The 22,048-nt window shown below is 41.5% G+C and overlaps 1 protein-coding gene across 4 annotated transcripts; it reads left to right on the top strand.

Annotated features, from left to right (window-relative positions):
- Positions 1–1,957: 1,957 nt before the first annotated feature.
- On the top strand, positions 1,958–21,544 carry MS3_00006507 (uncharacterized protein; the record flags this gene model as incomplete). Of its 4 annotated transcripts, XM_051214674.1 has the most annotated exons (7): positions 1,958–2,133; positions 2,169–2,565; positions 2,601–2,830; positions 2,875–2,943; positions 2,981–3,329; positions 18,182–18,361; positions 21,277–21,544. In XM_051214674.1, exons 1-5 carry the CDS (start codon positions 2,014–2,016, stop codon positions 2,984–2,986), a joined length of 822 nt encoding a protein of 273 aa, XP_051067855.1. In that variant the 5' UTR covers positions 1,958–2,013. The 4 variants fall into 4 exon arrangements, with proteins under 4 accessions (XP_051067855.1, XP_051067854.1, XP_051067856.1 ...); XM_051214673.1 differs by having other exon boundaries at positions 2,875–3,329; XM_051214671.1 differs by lacking the exon at positions 2,875–2,943 and having other exon boundaries at positions 3,057–3,329; positions 21,277–21,357.
- Between the last annotated feature and the right edge of the window lie 504 nt (positions 21,545–22,048).

Genomic DNA, 22,048 nt, shown 5'->3' with positions numbered 1-22,048 from the left:
ATTTGCTGGGAGAACGCTAACTTCTGCGCCAGTATCGACGAGGTAGCGAACTCTCGTTGTCACATCTGTGACGAATAACAGACGGCTTTGTTCGCCGGCTACGGTTGCCGTTAACGCGTGCCGGCCTGGAAGTTTCCCGAATTGTTTTTCGAATCAGTCGGTTTCGTGTTGGGAAAATTGCAGGGTTTTCTGCAATTTCTGGAAAGCTTTCCATACTGGTTATGATACCAGCACCAGTCGGGGTTATCTGTCTCTCGTGGTCTAGAGACAGATCGCTTACGAGAAATGCTTCTACGTGGTGTGCGCGATCTCTTACGGTCGGTACGAAGACTAAGATAACGCGTGAGTGTGTGACATAAGTCGGTTGTATCATTCTGAGTCGTGTGAGGCCTTTCTTTGACTGAAAATACCTCGGTAGTAGAAGGTTTCGTAATTTCTAGAATGCGGTCGGCAGATGCAGCTAGCTCGTCTAAGCCGTTGTTCTGGAACGAGACCAGAACTGCTTGCACCTGTTGGGGAAGTTTTGACAAGAAGAGTTGTTTGAATAGACCTTCGTCGAAAGTTCTTAGGCCTATAACCTCTCTCATCCGTTGCAACATGTCTGTCGCAGAACCGTGTTGCAGATCGATGTTATTGAAGAGTTGATCTAACCTTTGTCGATCGGTTAGATCTCCTCGTTTAAGAATCGAGCGTTTTAAGATTTCGTAAGGATCGGAAACATCACTAGTAAACATACTAGGTGTTACGTACCTGTTGAATTCGCGCGGTAGTGCCTTGACTACTGCGAGGAATTGTGCACGTGTGTCGGTCACGCCGTGCTCGGAGAAGTCGGCTTCTGCGTAGCAAAACCAGGCTTCGATGTTGTCGGGCCAGAAAGGCATCAGTTGAAACGAAGGTGGGGACAAAGCCTTAAGCTTGAGTACTTTAGGTGTCTGTTCAGTCATGATGAAGTATGAAGAACGATAATGAACGAGGGGAAAATATATATATATCCAAGAAAAAACACGAAAAAAAAATCACAATGTTTAAAAAAAAATAAAAAATAAGGCAATGATATATAAAAAATCCCAAAAAGGAACAGACTCACAGTTGCAATTAGGTGTACCAGATCACGTCGGGTTCACCAATGATGATGTCACAGGTATTCAGTGTTTGACAACGCTTCTACCAGTAACACCTTCTAATATATTTCGTTCCCACCAAGAGAAATCAAAAGACAGAGTCGAGGAGATCGGAAGAGTATATTTGGCGATGACCAATATATCGGAATTCTCTGATCTAATCTGGCTAGCGATTGCGGTTGATGTTGAGCACGGCGTTACCACACGTGATCTGGTGCGGATGCCTGACCGAGCGCCTTAAGCTAGATGAGTCCACTAAAACATATGGTCAGCATCCAATGTCGAAAACTTAATGCTATTTATTTTGGGGATTTATTTACCGCTACAAGCCTTTTTCGCTTACAGAAGATCAAGGGTGATTTTACGTCTTTCGAGACAAATCATCCATGTAAGAAATTCAGGTGCAAAAGGACTCGTACAAACCACAAAACTTTGTCTTCGAGAACTAACTGTCTGCGATTTGTACACTGAAACATGAGTATGAAGCTTACAATGAAGACCAGATTCACTGGTTGAATCCAGCTGAGGCACTGTGGAAACACACAAGACTGGCTTCCCCTAAAATTGAAAAAATTTAGAATTCATTATCCGTGATACTCTCTTAGTCATTTTCCTTCTCCAGTTTATATGTAGAATGTGTAATAAATTCATAAATAACTCCATTAAATGTTTTATATTAGTGTGCATGAATAACTAGGTATCAGAAATGTGACAGCAATTCGGTAAGACAACCTCATTGGTTTGAGGCGAATTCACTTGAATCATATCCTTTGTTCCTGTTGAATCTACTCCGTAACCTGTACACCGAAAAAGATATTGGATATTTAACCGACATTGACCTTCGAAATAGCTAACCTTGTGTAACCAGGTCCGTTCCTTGGAGGGCTGTAAGATGACAAAAGAAAAACCAGGTTTCCTAACTCCAAAAGCTATATCAAACAGAATCAAATCGAAGGGACTGCAAAAACTGCGATGGTACTGTCAGATGTGTCAAAAACAGTGCAGAGATGAAGTAAGTACCTTCTACTTTCTGACGTTAATTTTAAGAATGGTTACAAATGCCATACGATGTCGGAGTCCCACCACAGGCAAATGAAACTTTTTGCCGAAGACGGTGGAAAGTTCATCAGCAGTTTCTCTTCTGATTTTTTGAAAGGATACCTCGACATACTACGTCGACAGTTTGGTGGGAAACGCGTGCATTCCAATGTCGTTTATCAAGAATATATCAAAGACAAAGAACATATACATATGAATGCGACGAGATGGCATACACTTACAGGACTGTGCATGTGGCTTGGAAAACAGGGAATTTGCAAGGTAGATGAAACTGAGAAAGGGTGGTTTATCGAATACATCGATCGCGACCCAGAAAAGTTGAAAAAACAAGAACAGAGTGAGCGTTTGGAAAAGACAGAAGATGAAATCAACAAACAGTTTCTAGGTAAACTCGTGATTGCTAACTGTATTGATTTGTAGAGCGTCAAATAGAACACAATATCAACAAAGTTGAACAAACGGAAGGTCCCGTATACACTCCTCTCATCCGCACCAACGAAGATGAACCAATTAAATTGGAGATTTCTTTGTCTCAAAAAAAGCCACCTGTCCAGGTGATGAGCACAGAGATTGATCCTTCCCCAAGTTCTTCGGAGGAAAAACCTACTCAAAGTCTTATGACGTTGGGTCCGAAAAAGGAAAGAACTGCAGTAAGCAATCCTATTCTCTTTAATACTAGTGGTTGTCACTTCAGTTGATCAAAGTCATAGTTCAGTGTATTTTATCTTCCCATCAGGTTTTGTTGAAGCTGAATTTTAAGCAAGTATCTTGTTTCTTCTGATAATGACTTCAACTTTTAGACTTAATTTCTACACTTGCGATCGTGGTGTTGTTGCAGTTTTACCGTTTTAACATTTTACACACTTTGACTTTCAGAATCCACTCTTGATTGCTGAGAAAAAAGCACGTGAAGAAAAATCCAAATCTAGTTCTGAAAAGAAGCAAGACACACGTACTACAGCAGTTTCTGGAGTTCGTCGACGTGCCTTGGATGAATTAATGGAAAAAGAAGAAGCTCTTAAAGACAAGAGAAATCGAAGAGATTACTGGATGACAGAAGGGATTGAAGTCAAGCTAATCAATCGCAAACTTCCTGATGATCTACGTTGGAGACATGCCACAGTTTTGAAGATGCTGGATAATTACACGGTTAGTGTGACTAATTATTCATCCACATCATTTAAATTTTATGCAGTGCTAGTTTACATAGTCAGACAACATATTCCTCCATTTTGAGGAATGAAACAATTAACCTTATCTTTTGCGATAGTTCCAAGTCTACTGTTGTTTGTATATTTCTCAATGTAGGTTTCACTCTATATATCCTAAAGCGAGTTTAGCTCCATAATTAACAAGTCGGAAATCTTTTATAATGGCTAATGTAAAGATCATCAAATATCTGTAACCAGTTTGGGATACTATACTTCCATCCAGCTCAGAGAACAAAACACCACCAAAATACTATACTTCTGTGAATCAGGCAAGTTTCAAGTAACGGGTGGTTGTAAAGTTAATTGCTTACCAAGCGTAATAATGATATGTAAATGAGTCCAGATATTTAAGTAATCAGACATCTTATTACTTAAGACTAATCAAGTTACTATCACCTCAGTAACTCACATGTTCCTGGAAATAAGCTCTTGAACTGAGTTCAGACTGTTGTTATTGTCTTGCCCATCTTGAGGACCCAACCAAACGTTATTTGAATATTTGCTCTCTGAGGTCTTAACATTCTGTTCAAGCCGTCTTAAAAGTGGCTAATTCGGAAGCATAGGATTTTAGAATTAAGAGTAAAACTATACTACAACTCCTGTACTGAAAATAGTTTGCATCGTAAAGGCGGTTAGAAAACAGTTATGTTACTGTCTTGCTAATGTCATGACTCCGTAATAGTTAGCTCAAATGTACAATACGGCTGTATTGTTGATTCATTTTGCGAGATGAAGCATCCATTTTTGCTCGTTGTAGGACCCATCACGTAGACGGAACTTCTCATTTATCACTTCCATCAAAAAACTTCATATCACTAGTCTTGAAGAAAGTCTCTTGGACTCTTGAGTTGCTTAATATTCACCTGTTTTGTTATACGGACACTTCACAATGTCTGCTAAGTCGGTATCCTGGTAGTCAGTCATTAGTATTTATCTGCACATTTTCATCACAAAAAGGATTCTTTTCATTAACAATCTTTCTTTGTGTTCTTTCAATATACCCTACGGTTTCGATAAATTTTCATTTAATGGCCGTTACAGAGGACGGATCGCCCACGAATTACTACTCCTGAAACAACACTATGACTTACAGGTTTTCACTTTTCGGATGTTATACCGTATCTGATTCCAAGCATCTTCAATTAAAACTTGAATCTCAAGCAATGGATTCAGTTTTTGAGATGCATACAATGTTCCAATGTGTCTTGACACTGTCTAGTTGGTATTGATGAGAAAAATCCGTGGGTATCACTATCTACTTCTAGAGTACTATGAAATGTTGGGAGTAGACTAGGCGAAAGTCCTAAAGTTCGCTTAACCATCGCAGCGTACAATCTATTGTTCGGCTGGACTTTCTCTTAGGACTTAAGAAATCCCAAAACTTTGATTTCTGCTTATATTCCTTGTTCAAACACATAATGAACATTATTTTTAAATTTAATTAAAATCCGTAGGACTCAAGTGTATAGACGTCATACAAGCTGTTCTTTAAGGATATCTTAAAAATCCCATATCGATGGGTGTCTCTTAGCATTGTACATCTACGGAAACTTAATCTAGCATTGATTTCAAGCAGGCGGAGTTTACTGATTCTGTCACATCCGGTTGGACTCTTCTTGATCTCAACAGGCAGCTAAGACGTTTAAAGGAACATTTCGGCTGACTCATATCGCTGTTTATTTTAATATTATACTGTTTCCGTTGAGTTCCTATCTTGTTGCCAGCTGTGCTTTTTATGCGAAGTCTTGTTCTTAGCTTTACCTGAACTACTTTTCTTCAGCGATTATATTTTCCTATGTTTGGCACCAGTTCATGTGGTAGTTTGAGTTAATCTTGCCTCGCTAATAAATATCACTCGACCCCATTGTACTGTACTGGCTGGTGCTATGTCAAGCCCACATGGGTTGATCTAGTTTCCGGACAGGCCAATTTATTCATTCTACTTGCAACATTTTGACCTTATCAATTAATTGTTTATTAATGCTGATTTCCTCTACTCATCACATGTCTATAATTTATTTTTATTTGAATATAAATATCGAGTCGCGTTTGGTGAAATCGAGTTGACCCACTTGCCTTCTCCACCGCACATCCTTTCGTCTCACTTCGCTCTCTCCTCTTTGCTTCTTTCATTTCGTCTCACTGATTGTCTGTTTTAAACAATGAGTGCATGAAATATACGTATTCAAAATCCATTCTCGTATCTGGCTTATCTAACTTCGTTATTCACTTACGCAGATTAAGTCGATAAAGGTATACGAGGTTAGCTGGGATGTATATTTCAATGTCAATCATCATAAGGTCTAATTTGAGTTAGATACCGGGTCACTGAATTACCGCTTTGTTCATTTGTCAGACAGCAATTCACTATTTCAAAAAAACTAGAATCCGTTTACTGTTCATGAATAATAGTAAACCATAACACAAGCATATACACCGTCTGAATAAATGTTTCAGTAAGAATTCAGCAGATAAGTATGGGATCATACCAGATTGTAGGCATATCAAAATTAGTGTCAGAACACGGAATTAGTGGCTATTTATCATTTTACTTACCCTCTTTAAGATTACTACTTACTTACGCCTGTCATTGCCAGTGGAGCATAGGTCGGCGACCAGCATCCTCCAACCCACTCTGTCCTGGGCCTTCCTTTCTAGTTCTATCCAAATGTTGTTAATTCTTCTCATGTCTGTCTCTATTTCTAGGCGTAATGTTTTCTTTGGTCTTCCACTTCTTTAACCTTGAGGGTTCCATGTGAGGGCTTGTCTTGTGACGCAGTTGGGCGCTTTCCTCAATATGTGTCCCACCCACTTCTAGCAATTCTTCCCGCTGGGATCTGGTTTGTTCTCTCACACAGTACGTTGTTGCTGATAGTGTCTGGCCAACGGATCCGAAGTATTCTGCATAAACAGCAGTTAATAAACACTTGTATCTCCTGGATGATTGCTTTCATAGTCCTCCAAGTTTCCGCCCCATACAGTAGAACTGTCTTGACATTTGTTTTGAAAATTCTGATTTTGATGTTGGTTGACAGTTGTTTTTAGTTCCAGATAGATATGCTGCTCTTCCTTTGCCGATCCGCGCCTTTACATCTGCATCAGATCTACCATTTTCATCAATGACGCTGCCCAGATATGTAAAGGTTTCTACATGTTCCAAAGCTTCTCTGTCAACTGTGATTCGATTGGTGCATGTTGTGTTGCGTCGTAGAATCTTAAGATCCCCAAATGCCCTGGTATGGCCGAGAGTGGAGAGAGTCCGCTCTCCATCTCGAAATACTCTCATATGGCCACGCGTATACAGCCTCTACCAGGGCAATCCTACTCACTGCTTTCTCGTGGCGGGGTGTTGTGTACGAAAATGAGAGGACGGAAAGCGAATGTCTGGCGCTTTAACCGGATCTCAAACCAATGGTGTACATGTGCTCCAGTATCCTGAGGGAAGAAACAGAGTATGAACCAATCGTTGGTCACCGGCTACCATGGGAATGCATCTCCTCACGATGCTCCATTGCCTTGTGAGTTAGACCTTTAGGTCAAAGGCTCCGGGTGTGGCCCCCTAAGAAAACTACTTGCTTCGGTTTGAGCACCCGGGTAGTATCACAGCCCACACACAAATAAATTGAAGATGAAAATGATGATATTTACTGAAAATTCTATTCTCGCTTTGATCTACAGTCAAACAATTCACACTTATTATTACTATTATTATTGCTTACTGTGTCATTTATTCACTCCCTTTTATTCCCACTTTGTATCCTTATTTTTCGACTTATACGGCAGCTCGCCTATGGTGGAAACGCGGTTCTATCTAAACGTTCTCGAGTCACTGCCTGGTTGAAAGTTGTATGCTACCACCAAGTACGAATACTGAAGCAGTTTTTCTGAAACCACGTGCACCATTCAAACTGGCTGCCTCCAACGTTCGCACACTTATGCAGGTCGGACAACAGATTGGGCTGGCTATGTCTTTAGGAAGTCTTAATATCGACGTTTGTTGTCTATCCGAGACCCGTATTCAAGACTCCGATGAAGTATTACAAATTCGCTCTCCATCTGTCGCTTCAAAAAGCTTATTTCACGTGCTCTTATCCGGGGACCCTGTGGCATCTTCGTCTTATCTTGCTGGCGTTGGTGTCGCACTAAGCGCTAAAGCTGAGGCACCACTAATCGATTGGATCTCCATTAACAGTCGGTTATGTGCTGTTACATTAGAAAGTTCCACCAAAGTGAGGAGAAATCGACGTGAGAAACGATGTCTTTTCGTCATCTCCGCCTATGCCCCGACAGATTGCAGCCCGGATGCAATCAGGGATGAATCCTATCACCAGTTAACTGTTCTCCAAAAAGTGCGTTCGACAGATATTGTAGTACTAGCTGGAGACTTGAATGCTCAGGTCGGGTGTCTAGGTACAGAAGAGAATCACTTAGGTGGCCGATGGGGACTTCTTGGTCGCAGGACAGATAACGGAGACCGTCTACTGCAACTGTGCACAGAGCACAACCTGTTTCTGGATAGCACTAACTTTCGGCACAGTCATCGCCGATGTGCCACCTGGCGTCCTCCCTCTGCATCTCAAGCCTGGACTCATATTGATCACATCGCGATCAGCTACCGCCAGCGTGGTTGTGTACAAGACTGCCGCTCCTTTTGGAGTACCTATCTGGACTCTGATCGTACCCTGGTCTGCGTCAGTCTTACCTTACTTTTCAGTGGCCAACGAAGTGACTGCCACCAAATGATTGATGTCAGCAAGTTGGTTGCAACTTCTGTTGCTAGTAAGTATCTAACCGAGCTAGCTTTTAGGCTAGCTACCATTCCACCGAAAAGTATAGATAAGCATTGGTTGCAACTTCATGACGCCATCAAAATGGCGAGTAAAGCCGCTTGCGGCTTCGCGAAACGTCCCGCTTATGAGCACTAGGTTTCTTCTGGTTCCTTACAACTCATTGAAGCCCGTCGGTCTATTCCAGGTAACCGTGAGTTTGACCACAAACGACGACTGTTACGTAATGAAATTAAGCAAAAATTGCGTAAGGACCGAGAAGCCTGATGGTCGGAGCGTACTAATGAGCTGGAAGCAGCAGCTGCACCTGGTAACTACCGGAAGCTCTTCCAACTCATCCGAGCCACTGGCAGCAAGGAGGCTGATGTGCGCGAAACAACCTAAGAGAATGACGGGATGCCAAACACCAACACCCATCGACGTCTTGGACGATGGGCGGAATTCTTCGGAGGGCAGTTCGACTGGCCCGCTGCTCCGGCAACATCGATCAGGCTGTTCTGCCCTCCATGGTCGGTGACGACTGATCCACCAAATGAGGCGGAAGCCACAAGGAACTCCAACTCTTGAGACGCTACAAATCACCAGGCCCAGATGACTTACCTCCGGCTTTTTTAAAGATGGTGGTGACTTTCTGACTAAGGAACTGACTGTGTTGTTTACTGAGGTCTGGGAGCTAGAGTGTGTATCGAGGTCATGGAATGAGTCGATAGTTGTCCCTATCTTTAAAAGGGTTCACGTCGTTCCTGTAACAACTATCGGGGGATAAGTCTACTTCCGATTGCGTCCAAGCTATTGGCTTCCGTCATACTTCGTAGGTTGTTCAAAACCCGAGAAAGATTGACTCGCGAGGAGCAGGCTGGCTTTCGTTCTGGTCGAGGATGTATTGATCATATCTTCACTCTCCGCCAAATGTTAGAACACCGTCATACTTATCAAAGACCAACAATCGTAGTGTTTCTTGACATCAGGGCTGCCTTCGATTCGTTGGACAGGACTGCTCTCTGGGATTGTCTATTGAAGAAGGGTGTGCCTGAGAAGTTTATTAACATCCTAAAAGCCCTATATACAAACACCTCAGACAGAGTGTGGGCATACAACCACCTCTCTCCATTGTTCTATTCGAGCAGTGGGGTTAGGCAGGGTTGCCCAATCTCACCATTCCTCTTCAACTTTGCCATCGATGACATTCTGGAAACAGCTCTGATGGATGTAAGTAATGGTGGTGTGGATCTGTTGCCTGGAGAAAGACTTCCCAACCTTGTGTATGCGGATGATATTGTCTTACTGCGCGATAATGCCCAAGGCATGCAATCCGCACTTAATCAGTTGGCAATCAATGTCCGTAGGTACGGTATGTGCTTTGCACCTTCGAAGTGCAAAGTACTTCTACAAGACTGGCAGGATTCTAATCCTGTACTCACTCTGGATGGTGAGCAGATAGAAGTAGTCGAGAAGTTCCTGTATCTGGGTAGTCACATAAGTGCTGGTGGGGTGTGAGTGATGAGATCAAAGCACGTATAGTGAAAGCCAGAGCGACTTATGCCAATCTGGGCCATCTTTGATGCCTTCGTGATGTTAGTCTGGCTGTAAAAGGTCGGATATACAACGCGTTGGTGAGAGCAGTTTTGCTCTATGCTTGTGAAACCTGGCCTTTCCGAGTTGAGGACGTTAGGCGACTCTCTGTGTTCGATCATCGTTGTCTCCGAAGGATTGCTGCCATACAGTGGCAACACCACGTTAGTAATGCAGAGGTTCGGGATCGTGTGTTCGGGCACATAGACGATCATGCAATTGGTGTCACCATCTTGAAACACCGACTTCGGTGGCTTGGACATGTTCTACGAATGTCGTCCCACGTCATGCATTACTTGCCGACTCTGGGACTGGTTGGAAAAAGCGGAGAGGTAGTCAGTGTATGAAGTAGTGTCGTGGCATGAAAGAAAGCTGCAGAGGGCTGGCTTCTGTTGGTCCTTCACGACTCCCTGGCTTGGGTCCGAGAGATGGTGCTACACAGTGGCTAGAGATGTTATCAGATATGGCTCAGAATAGAAGCCAATGGCGATCCTGCTGTAACCTTCTTTTACTTTCTTCATAAAAATTGGTTGTATCTTCCTTAACTGAAAGATTTCTTCTGATTGTACCTTTCTGTTTCCCCCATCATTACTATTTTTATTGCTATTATTATTATTACACTACCTTACACTTATCTGTTAGTTGTTGTTTTTTTTTCTCTTCGAATTCTCATAGTTTTGTGTGGCGCATATGTATTTGTTTCCCTCATGTGCCAATATATATGTGTTCATGTAAATAAATAAATAATAAGACCTACTGCTGCTGCTACCCTGGCCGTCTTTCCTGCATTTGTTGTTGCGTGTGTTATAGAAGAGCCAGATCATCTGCGAAGTCTAGGTCGTCCAGCCGCATCCTACCTGTCCACTGTAACCCATGCTTCCCCTCAGATGTTGGCATCTTTATGATTGAGTCGATCACCAGTAGAAAGAGGAAAGGTGGCAGTTAGCAACTTTGCCTGACACCGGTCTTTACCTGGAACCAGTCTGTCAACCGTCCTCCATGCATGACTTTGCAGTTAATCCATCATAGGAATTCCGTATGATATTGACTATCTTCTCAGGCACGCCGTAGTGTCGAAGAACATCCATAGTGTTGTCCTGTCCACGATATCAAGTGCTTCATCGTAGTCAATGAAGTTGATGTATAGTGGTGAATTCCATTCAGTTGATCGTTCTACATTGATCCGTAGTGTTGCGATTTGGTCTGTACAGGATCTATCCTCACGGAATCCAGCCTTTTGGTGTTGAAGTAGATCGTGAAAGGTCTGGAACCTATTGCTGAGGGCTACCTTGAATTTGTTGAGTTTGCCAGTTTCCCGAAGAAAGGCCGTATTAAAATTTTGTGATGTCCAGTGCTTCTTAAGTTTCGGTTTCATCTTGGCGATCAGCAAATGACGATATGACGCTATATCAGCTTTTCTCTTGGTTCTCACATCTTCCATCGTCCTCCTGAACTTTTTATTGATCCAGATATGGTCGATTTGGTTCTATGTAGTGTGATCTGGTGAAATCCATGTAGTTTTGTGAATGCATTTATGTGGGAATATAGTGCCGCCTATGACCAGTTTGTTGAAGGCTCAAAAGTTTGCGAATCTCTCACCATTTTCGTTCCTTTCTCCCAGTCCATTTCGTCCCATGATGTCCTCATATCCGGTGTTGTCTGTTCCAACCTTGGCATTTGGGTCTCCCGTCAGAATGGTCAGGTCCTTTGTTGGGCACTTCTTGACAATAGACTGCAGCCTATCGTATAATCGATCTCTAGCGTCTTCATTGTAGTCGTTGGTAGGTGCATAGCATTGGATGACGTCCATTGTAATGCCATTTTTTATTTTGGAGGAGGCTTTGATGATCCTTGGTCCACGAGATTCCCATCCTATAAGTGCATTTTGTGCTTGTTTAGATAGCATCAGTGCAACTCCTCGCGTATGTGGAGCATTTTCTTCTTCATGGCTGGAGTATAACAACAGCTTTCCTGAAGTTAGTGTTCGTTGTCCAACCTGCGTCCAATGTGTTTCACTGATTTAAAGCACCTCCAGGTTGTGTCTTTTCATTTCTGCAGCAATTTGGAAGGCTCTTCCGGTGTCCCACATTGTACGAGCATTTCATGTATCTAAATTAATGGTTGCTCTGGTTGTCAGAAAGGGCATCTGTCTCGTGACTTCCGAAGGTACTCGGCCTTCACCATGAGGCGTTATAACTTCTAAATGAAGACCTAACTCTCAGGCCAGAGTTAAAATGGTTTGAATTATTTTTTTCTGGTTAGCGTTTTTTTAGTTAGTGTTCTACGGGATGAGGCCGCTAACCCCATGCCCAACCCCCCTCATTTATCCGGGCTTGGGGCCGGCAATAGCCCCCGGAGGGGCTCCAGACGGAGTTGTATTGAATAGATTACTCTATACTCAGTCCAAATGTATCCTTCAGGAGTGTTAGACGTCATATTGCTGCCCGTCAGGTAGTACGAGTTAGTATAGGCAATTATGCGACTTCCAAGTAAGATCTTATTTATTTATTTATTTTAACATATAGATATTGGTACAAGGAGGTACCAAATACATATGCTCCACACAAATCTTATTTGATAAGTGTGAGGGCTGTGATACTACCCGGGTGCTCAAACCGAAGCAAGTAGTTTTCTTAGGGGGCCACACCCGGAGCCTTTGACCTAAAGGTCTAACTCACAAGGCAATGGAGCATCGTGAGGAGATGCATTCCCATGGTAGCCGGTGACCAACGATTAGTTCATACTCTGTTTCTTCCCTCAGGATACTGGAGCACATGTACACCATTGGTTTGAGATCCGGTTAAAGCGCCAGACATTCGCTTTCCGTCCTCTCATTTTCGTACACAACACCCCGCTACGAGAAAGCAGTGAGTAGGATTGCCCTGGTAGAGGCTGTATACGCGTGGCCATATGAGAGTATTTCGAGATGGAGAGCGGACTCTCTCCACTCTCGGCCATACCAGGACATTTGGGGGCAAGTAACGTCTTAAAGATTAAGTAGTCACATCATGACAAACGTACAATTTCGGGATTGGGTCGGCTATTATGGTAACGCAGATAAGTGTACTGAAATCGAAAAGGACCACAAATCTACAGATGGACTACATTATTAATGTCACATAAGCTCGCGTTTATTTAATTATACTTCTCATCTTCGTGAAAATATACAAAATAATTCAACACAGAATAGATGAGCACAGGTTTGGTAAGTGTTTATCATTTGGCGAATTTCACCTACGTAATTCATGTGTTTTTCGTCATGCCAAATGCTTTAAGTATGGCATCATGGGATACATCAAATAGGTCTCTATAACTGCTGTTCGTTTTTCCATTAGTGATGATAAACCCTGTGGTTCGAATTTTATTAATTTGGGTGTTTCTGATGACCACTTTTCTTTGTCCACGATTTTGAAAGGTAATCTCGATATTCAGAGGCGACTACATACCTTCCTTGGTTTATTTCATTACTTTGTTGTCGACACAGCCATCATAGAGTTTATTATTTCATCCAAGGACTTGGAATCGTTAGATTCTGACGTTGTAGTACGACCTGCTAAGGTTTAATTATTGAGGATAACTGTACACAAGCTTCCTATATAAAAATGCTTTAAATAGTTAATAATAGATAGAAGTTCTCTATACATAGCTTGTGAGTTTTTAGTAAGTGGAATAAGATCCTAAATACTAGTTTTGAAAAGCTTGAAAAAGCTTACTGTAACAGTCAGTCAGTCAGTAACAACGTAGAACTTCGTACGTACGTACATCAGTTCGAGTTGCCACACCACATTAACACAGAGATGCAGTGGTCGATTCAAATCCCGTAGTGGTAGAGGTAATAAGATTATAAGCAGTAATCGGGAAGATTAGTGTTTGGAGATGTTACTTAAAGAGTATAATACAGTGAAATAAATTTGGGAAGAGAAAAAAAGAGACAAGGACGAATCAGGAGATCAAAATTCGTGTATGCACTTGCGCCATTGCAAACGATCTTGAGCCACTTCATTCAGGGTCTCTAACCATCGGTTGCTATCATCTCGCGGTCCCCAACCAGGTAGTCAACACCTACCAACATGACTCAGTCCACTTGTCAGTGACTTCATGGACTTGTGCCATGTTTTGGTCTGGCCGCCCCTAGCTTTCTTCCACCCTACTCCTATACCACTGAATGTCGCACGTCGAGGAAGTCGGTCGTTGGGCATACGTAACACGTGTCCCAGCCATCTCAACTGATGAAGTTTCACTACGTCATCAATTGATTTGCCATCCTTACGTAGTACACGTTTCCTAACAGCTGCATTACTTACTTCATGGTCCCAGGATATACGAGCAATATTTCGAAGACACCTATGATCAAATACTAGTAACCTACGAATATCCTCTACTCTTACCGGCCATGTTTCACTGCCATAAAGTAGGACGGAACGAACTGCTGCGCAGTAAACCCGTCCTTTGGTTGATAGACGGATATCTCGCCTACGCCATAAATGACGCAAGTTGGCAAAAGCTAGTCGAGCCTTCTGTATCCGTGCTGAGGTTTCGTCACACACCAGACCACAAGGGCTGATGAGACTTCCAAGATAAGTGAAGCGATCGACACGCTCAATTACTTCACTCCCTATCATTAGTTCGGGTGTCAATGCAACCCAATCCTGAAGCAACATTTTGCATTTCGAGGGGGAGAATCGCATCCCGAACATGCTTGCATTGTTGCTTAGAGTGGTCAGAAGACTCTGAATTTTGTCAGCGTCTTCACCAAATAAAACTATGTCATCAGCATATTCTAAGTCAACAAGTGAACCTCCCGGTAGAAGTTCAACCCCTGGAAATCTAGACGAGGAAAGTGTTATCTCTAAAAGTACGTCGATCACAAAGTTGAACAAGAATGGAGAGAGTGGACAGCCCTGACGAACACCACTTGAGGTAATCAATTATGATGACAGTTCACCATAAGCTCTCACTCTACCAGTTGTGTTCGAGTAGAGGGCCTTTATAAAGTTAATGTACTTCTTTGGTACTCCTTTCAGTGACAAACACTGCCATAGAACCTTACGATCAACAGAGTCGAATGCTGCCTTAAGGTCGAGAAATACTACGATTGTGGGGCGTCTGAACGTGTGTCAGTGTTCTAGAACCTGACGTAGTGTGAATATCTGGCCTATACAACCACGTCCAGGTCGAAAACCAGCCTGATTTTCTCTAGTCTGCTCTTCACGAGCTTTGGTTAGGCGTCGAAGTATTATTGAAGCTAATATTTTAGACACAATATTAGTCAAACTGATTCCTCTGTGATTGTCACAAGAGGACTTTTGTCCTTTCTTATAGACTGGCACAACCAGTGATTGAGACCAGTCAGATGGGATTACGTCCAGTTCCCAAATTCTACCTAAGACTTCAGTCAATCTCACTGGTAATACTGGACCACCATCCTCAAAAATCTCAGGAGTAAACCTGTCAGGGCCTGCTGCTCTCCCTCGTTTCAGATTTCCTATGGCTTTTTCAACTTCGTAAAGGGACGGAGGACCTACATTAACTTGCCATTCAGGTTGACTAGAGATCGTGAGAAACCGAAGTGTGGCTGAAGGCCAGTTGAACTGATCCCTAAAGTGTTCTGCCCATCGATTCAATCTCCTGGACTGAAAATGTATAATATGTCCGTCTTTTTGAGATTGTTTCGATAACAGTTGGGTTCCTAATTCCGGTTTCCTTAACGAGTCTGAACAATTGTCTGCTATTACCTATTGCCGCTGCCTTTTCCATCTCTCTTGCTTTCGCTACCCACCACTGTTCACGATCATTGCGTAGACTTCTTGTCAGCTTGCGCTTAAGCTGACTCCGCTCTTCATTATGTTCGGAGCCAGGTGGAATGAGTTTCCGAGCATCTATCAGTGCGATAGATGCTGCTGAGATCCAGTGTTGCTCACTAACTCTACGGGTTACCGTACTAGCAGATATCACTGCTGTTTCCACAGCTTTTCGGATATCATTCCATGCTGCCTCGGGGTGGGTATCACTTACATGGCTGCCTAACTGTTTTCCTAGTTGTTCCTGAAATATACTCTTAGCTTGACTATCATTGAGTAGGCCCCTCATAGGTTTCCTTGTAGCGTCTTTCCTACGTCCAGTAAGACGCAGGCAAATACGCGCTCGAACTAGAGCATGATCTGAACCTAGGCATGTGCTCCAGAATGAGCGACAGTCTTCTATCGAGCCCCTCCATCGGTGGCTGATAGCGATGTGATCTATTTGGCTCCAACGTTGGGACGAATTAGGGGGTCTCCATGTTAAAAGATGTTTTTCCTTATGTTTAAAGTTAGTATTTGCAAGGAACAGGCGGTTATCTGAGCATAGCTGCAACAGACGGTCGCCATTATCTGTTCTTTGAGCCTCGACACCATAAGATCCACCCAAGTGTCTTTCCCTATCTCTTAGTTTACCTACTTGAGCATTAAAGTCACCAGCCACTATTACTACATCCGAGCGCCTAGCTTTTAGGAGGTCGTAAAGCTCTCTGTAAAACTCATCTTTGACATCATCTGAGCTGCAGTCAGTGGGAGAATAGGCAGAGACGACGAAGAGGCAACGACGAGTGTCCCTATCTTTTCGGATCCTTACTGTTCTGTTCAGTCGGACAGCGCACAAACGACTGTCTACTGGGATCCACTCTAAGAGAGCTAGTTCTGCCCTAGGACTCAATACTATACCTACGCCGGCGAGGCCACGGGAAGCAGAATCAGGGCTTCCAGATACACGAATTGTGAATCGAGTTGGTTCTTTATTTTGATATGCTTAGGTCAAATGAATGACGTTCCTCGGATCCTGTATGCGCGTTTCGGAGACGCAGCACACATCGATGGCGCGGGATTCTAAAGTCCTGGCTAAGGAAGCCTGCTGTCCTATTTGGCACAGTGTTCGGACGTTAAAAGCTCCTACGTGTAGTTTAGAGCGTGGTTTCAGGAGACCAGGAATAGCGTTCCACGTACTCGAGTCGTTTGCCCTAGCGGTGCGAGATGATAAAGAGACATGAGGAGGGTTAGTCATAGAGATACGAGAGGTATTAGGAGGTGTAGGAAGGATTTGAATGTGACCAACTTGGTCTCGTGTGCTGTTACGGGTATGAGGGCTGATATCACTTCCAGGCTGCCCACACCGTGGAAGGGTACTTCTTGAGGAACCTGAAAAGGAAATTGGATTAATGTTGGTCTTGACGACCTGGGAGCGTGACCGCAGAGCCCAAGGGACAACTGCTTGAGGCCGGTCGCGCACGGCCTTTTCGTGGAAGGTTTTTAATGTGTTAGCTCCGTTCTTCAAAGGGCCTTACTGCCGGAGACGGAAGTCCGTTAGGTAAGGTGAGGTGTGACATTTTTAGGGTCAACCTTTTCCAACCCCACCTCTCCTTGTGGGAAGACAGCATCTCTGCAGATGCTGGTTGTCCGAGGGAAACCCCTTACTGCCGTCACACCTCTCTACAGTCAGCAGTACGACTTCGCCCTCAGTTCTTGAGTTGCTGCTTTTAGTCTTACCGTTCACCAATCGACCTGCCTGACATGGTAGAACCTACATGCACATATGTTCCAGCCAATATAGATCGGTTGGGTCATCACGATAGGCAAGCCCGACCACCGCGTCAAGGTAGCAGCTTCAGTCGGGAACGGAAAGAACACGCTGAAAACCCCCTGAAGTATTTTATTTCATAGCATTGTTATTTGTTTGTTCTTTTTTCCTGTTTAGTATTCTAGCCTTTATTCAGGTCTCCATTAATCACATCTTATGTTCTTCAGTCTTCCGGCAGTAGTCCCAGAGGGACTACAGGCGGAGTTCTTTAACATTATAGAAAATAATAAATATTTCTTAATCAGTTGTTAAACTATCCCATCCCTTTCATTTCACTTTGGATATTGTGTTATCAACTATAGTGAACGTATGTCAAGCTCATCATTAATCACTTGCATCAAAACATAAACCCCAATAGACTTGGTGGTCGGGCTTTCTTATGGCGATCGCTCGAACTATATTGACTGAACCACTCATTCCTTTAGGTCTCATCACTTCAGACAGGTTGCTCAAGATTGATGTTCTGAGGGTGAATTCGTACTGGTGACTACAAGAGTGCGACGACAGTAAGGTACTTCCTTACTCCATGGTTTTTCATCACCGGCAGTAAGGTTCGAAGTGTACGGATCTAATATTTCAAAAGCTTCTCAAGAAAAGATAGTATGTGACTGGCTTCAAATCGTTATATCTTTCATCTTCTATTCTTGTTTGGTTATTTGTTAGTTGTATAATCTTCTGGTCATATATTGTCTGTAATAGTATAGCTTCATTTGTGTGTAGATATTTTCTGGTCCCGGAACAAATGTGCTATGGATAAAAGTAAAGGCAAAATTAAGTTATCCTCCAAAATGATAATTATTTTGTGCTTATTATTGCGTAGGCTATCGTACGGACAGTGGAATGTCACACAAAGATCAAAGTGGATCAAAATCACGTTCAAACTGTTATTCCTGAACCATCATCAACAGTTCTTATTGTTAATGGCGCATACCGAGGAGAGTACGCTACGTTAGAGCAAGTTTTTAAAGAAAAGAATATGTGTGAAATAACAGTGATGACCGTAAGTTTTCTTATTAATACTTTTAATATTGTTTTACGTTCTGTTTTGACTCTGTAACTAAATCTCCAAATGTTTGAATATTTTGTCTGGCAACCCTTTCTCTCGATCATTTTAATTACTTATCGTAATCTGATTTCTAATTACTGCTCTCTTACTTTACATCATTTAATAGCAATCGCCCTGTATTTTGCATCTGATTTCTCAAGTATGTTTGATTTTCAATCCAAAATTATTGCTAGTTCATGTTCCACCTTTTTGTGTCTAAATCATATATTCCCACTTTTCAAATTTTAATAGTGTTATGTTTTATGGACTGAATGATTTAATCATGAGACTTCCATTGACTTTTTTTGAGAAGACATTAGTACAAACTCCAAAATGTAGTAGTTGCTAGGATTTCTCCGCGAATGAGTAATATCCTGCACTGCCAATATGGAACGTGACTGGTTGTTGTAGGTGATTTTGCTGTTCTTATCTGGGCATGTTATTTTATTGCATTTGTAGCACAAATACTTTGGTAAAACTGGATACCAGAAGAATGAGTCACAATATCTAAATACGTTTTGTAATTGTTTGGACCATGTTACTGAAAAGAAACAAAATACATTTAGAAAGCATTTAGCAAATGAGAAAAATAATATCCTTAAGGTTAAAAGTCAGATTAAAGAAAATGGCAGGTAAATATTTTTACTTACAGTTACAAAACAATTACTAATAACATCCTATAACATACCGTATTAACACAACAACCTGTTAGCCACTTATAACAAATGTCTAGTAGCTGCTTTATCGTTGAGGTCTTTCCTTATGGTTATGTTTGAAAAATAATAAAAGCCTCATAGTTAAATCAATAGTTTAAGAGAAAAGAACATCAACTACAAAGCTTTATTTAAAAAGTAACATTTATGTCATTGTTTTTCTAAGCTTAGTCCATTTGCAAAATGAGCAAACGTTTATATGAGTTAACTTTTCGCGGTGAAGTGTGCCAATAGACCCTAGCGTACAACACAATGCTTAAGTCAGTACCTTAGTGATCAAATGACTCGTGTAGTTATGTCACAAGTTCAAACTCCGTCCCACCATTTCGGCTTGAGTAACCTGGTAATACACTAATCTAAAAAATTAAAGCTTTACTCTTTTGGACCACACTTCAGGTATGAGGGTATTGATACAAATTGGCACCCCACACCAATGTAAATGGAGCGAAACCCCAACCCACAACACATTGATCGAAAGCTGTTTTTGACCTATTAGCCACCACTTTGTACGTAACCATGTTATAATAATATCCTCTAAAGCTGAGCACGTAGACCTCTTGGTAAAGTAGTTACATTACCGATAGTTTTTGAAACTCGAAATAACTATTTCATTTTTCTTCGAAGTAATTCTCGTAATCATATTGATCTATATGTTAGAGTTCACATTTATAAAGACTCAAGTTCTTGGTCATTTTCTTAAAAGATTGTACTCACTCAGACTACGGGAGTCTAAATATCACGGACTGGTTGTAGTTAAATAGCCACTGTAAAGCAGTAAACCCTGGACATGTTTCATCCTGGTATGGTAGTCCTCAGTATTGCTCATCCAAAATCCTACCGAGGATCCAACCTAGGACTTTGTCGTCCCGTTACAAGCCCCTAGCCTTTAGATCACCAAACCACCATTTAAAGGTTCACATTTTTTACTTGAATCAGTTAGTGCTATTGCCGAAACATCTTCCAGTGCGATTGGGGGGTAACTCGTATATTTAATAAGGTTATGGGTGAATACTGACGATGGGCCTGATACCAGGAGAAAATGGCCGTCTAATGCTTTCTGGTTTCCGATGATTGTCTATGCTTGGTCTGGTGTAAATTATTAGATTCAGAAACTCCCTATACCGATAATAATGGTGTTTTAGTGTCTTGTTCGCTTTTGGTGTAGAATTGACATCAATATAGTCTTAAGCTATGTAAAATGTTGCGTACGCCCAACCACCACCTACTTCTAAGCGAAATGTTAACTGACGAAATAGGTTGAAAGGTATCTATGGGCCCTAAAACCAAGATAATATCAGCCTTAATGACACAGATACATTCACTCTTTACTTTCTTCTGGGTCTTGAGTCCCATTATTCCACCATACATACCTTCTCACTCTCTCTTCGAACCACATTCTGAATACTTAATCTCTCCCGTTATCATTACGACTACATTATTTCGACTCCTTTGCTATTCATCTTATTAATTGCATCTTGTCATGGCGATATAGTAAGAAAAAGTAATGTGATACACGTCTGTACAAGGTTCTGCATTGATTATAACTAACTAACAAACTACGTGAAGTGTAGAAAAGTCATCACAATAATTTCAATATAACCTTCTGACCTTATTTCTACATTTGTAGGCTTTTAAGATAGTAGGCATTATTTAATAAATATTATTTCAGAAGAGTTCGTATTCTCTCATATTCTTCCCATTGCATTGTTTTGATTGGCCTTCCTCAGATGCGTAAGTGTTAATCTTTAGTGCTTCTGGCTACTATACACGTGTTCTCAGCTAGTTATGTCAGACTAAACTGATTAGTTTTTTTGTTTTTGAATCTTTCCGAATTAAAAATTCCATTCCCGAAACTAGTGGGAATTTGTCAGTCAGTCTGCATCGATCGACTTCACCTTTTATAGTAGTAATATATTTTTTGGACTTGCATGCTTTTATTAAAATCATAATGGTGTAAATATAGGGGGTTCTGTGTCGTTTTCGTAGTTCGCTTTCCATTTGGTAGGAAAATCAACTTGCAGTTATCGGTGAAAATGAATATGTTGTTTCAACATGTCTCACACGGCAATTTATATCATCAGCACAGCATAACGAGTATGTTTCAATGGACTTCACAAATTTTCTATCAGTTATGATGGTTTACCATTTCTTTTTTAGGGTCTGTGTATGGGTCGTCTGGTTAAGAACGTTTCTTTGGATGATATTTGCAAATTGTCAGAAGCAAGACAGGAACGGTAGAATTGTTTTCAGTTGTCCTTAGTAATATAGACTTCTGTTGTTCATTTATAATGTACAGTACTTCCAAATAACAACCAGATATTTTTCTCATGTTGTTGTTAATTGAAAACAAGGTTCATTTTTGATCAGTTTTAAGATTCGTATCACGTTTTTTTCAAGATAACAAATATATTTAAAAAACAACTGATCATATTGTTATATAAATGGTTTCAGAGTCACGGTGGATATTCAAATTTCTGTCTGATAAAATATTATCAAAGTGTCTGGCGAGGGTTTGTACGCATAATTTTTAAAATTATAGAAAACATTCTGGTCAATGATCTCTGAATATGCAGGGAACGATCACATTTTCAGTACTACAGCAACCAATTATACATTTACTGTTGTTCTTAAGTACAATCTTTTTGAGGCGGAACTCAAGAGAGTTCCTTATTTCTGAGAGTTGTGCTAACACTATAAGTTAAATGTAAGTCCAACATTATGCTACTGTCAGCATAACTAAATTCACAAATAAAAATATTTGTATAATCCAACCTGATTCCCCGCACGAATGGATTACTATCGATTACAAATCAGTGGGGAGTTTTGGGGTTAATTATTTGTTAATATATACAAAAACTCTTAAGGTAGTAAGGATATTTAGTGGTTAACAGACTTAATTGACGATCAATTACAACATAAAGTCGAATAA

This window comes from Schistosoma haematobium, chromosome 2, assembly GCF_000699445.3.
Source record: "Schistosoma haematobium chromosome 2, whole genome shotgun sequence".
NCBI classification, from domain to species: domain Eukaryota; kingdom Metazoa; phylum Platyhelminthes; class Trematoda; order Strigeidida; family Schistosomatidae; genus Schistosoma; species Schistosoma haematobium.
The sequence above is the reverse complement of the archived record's forward strand: the minus strand, read 5'-3'. Positions and strand labels throughout refer to the sequence as shown.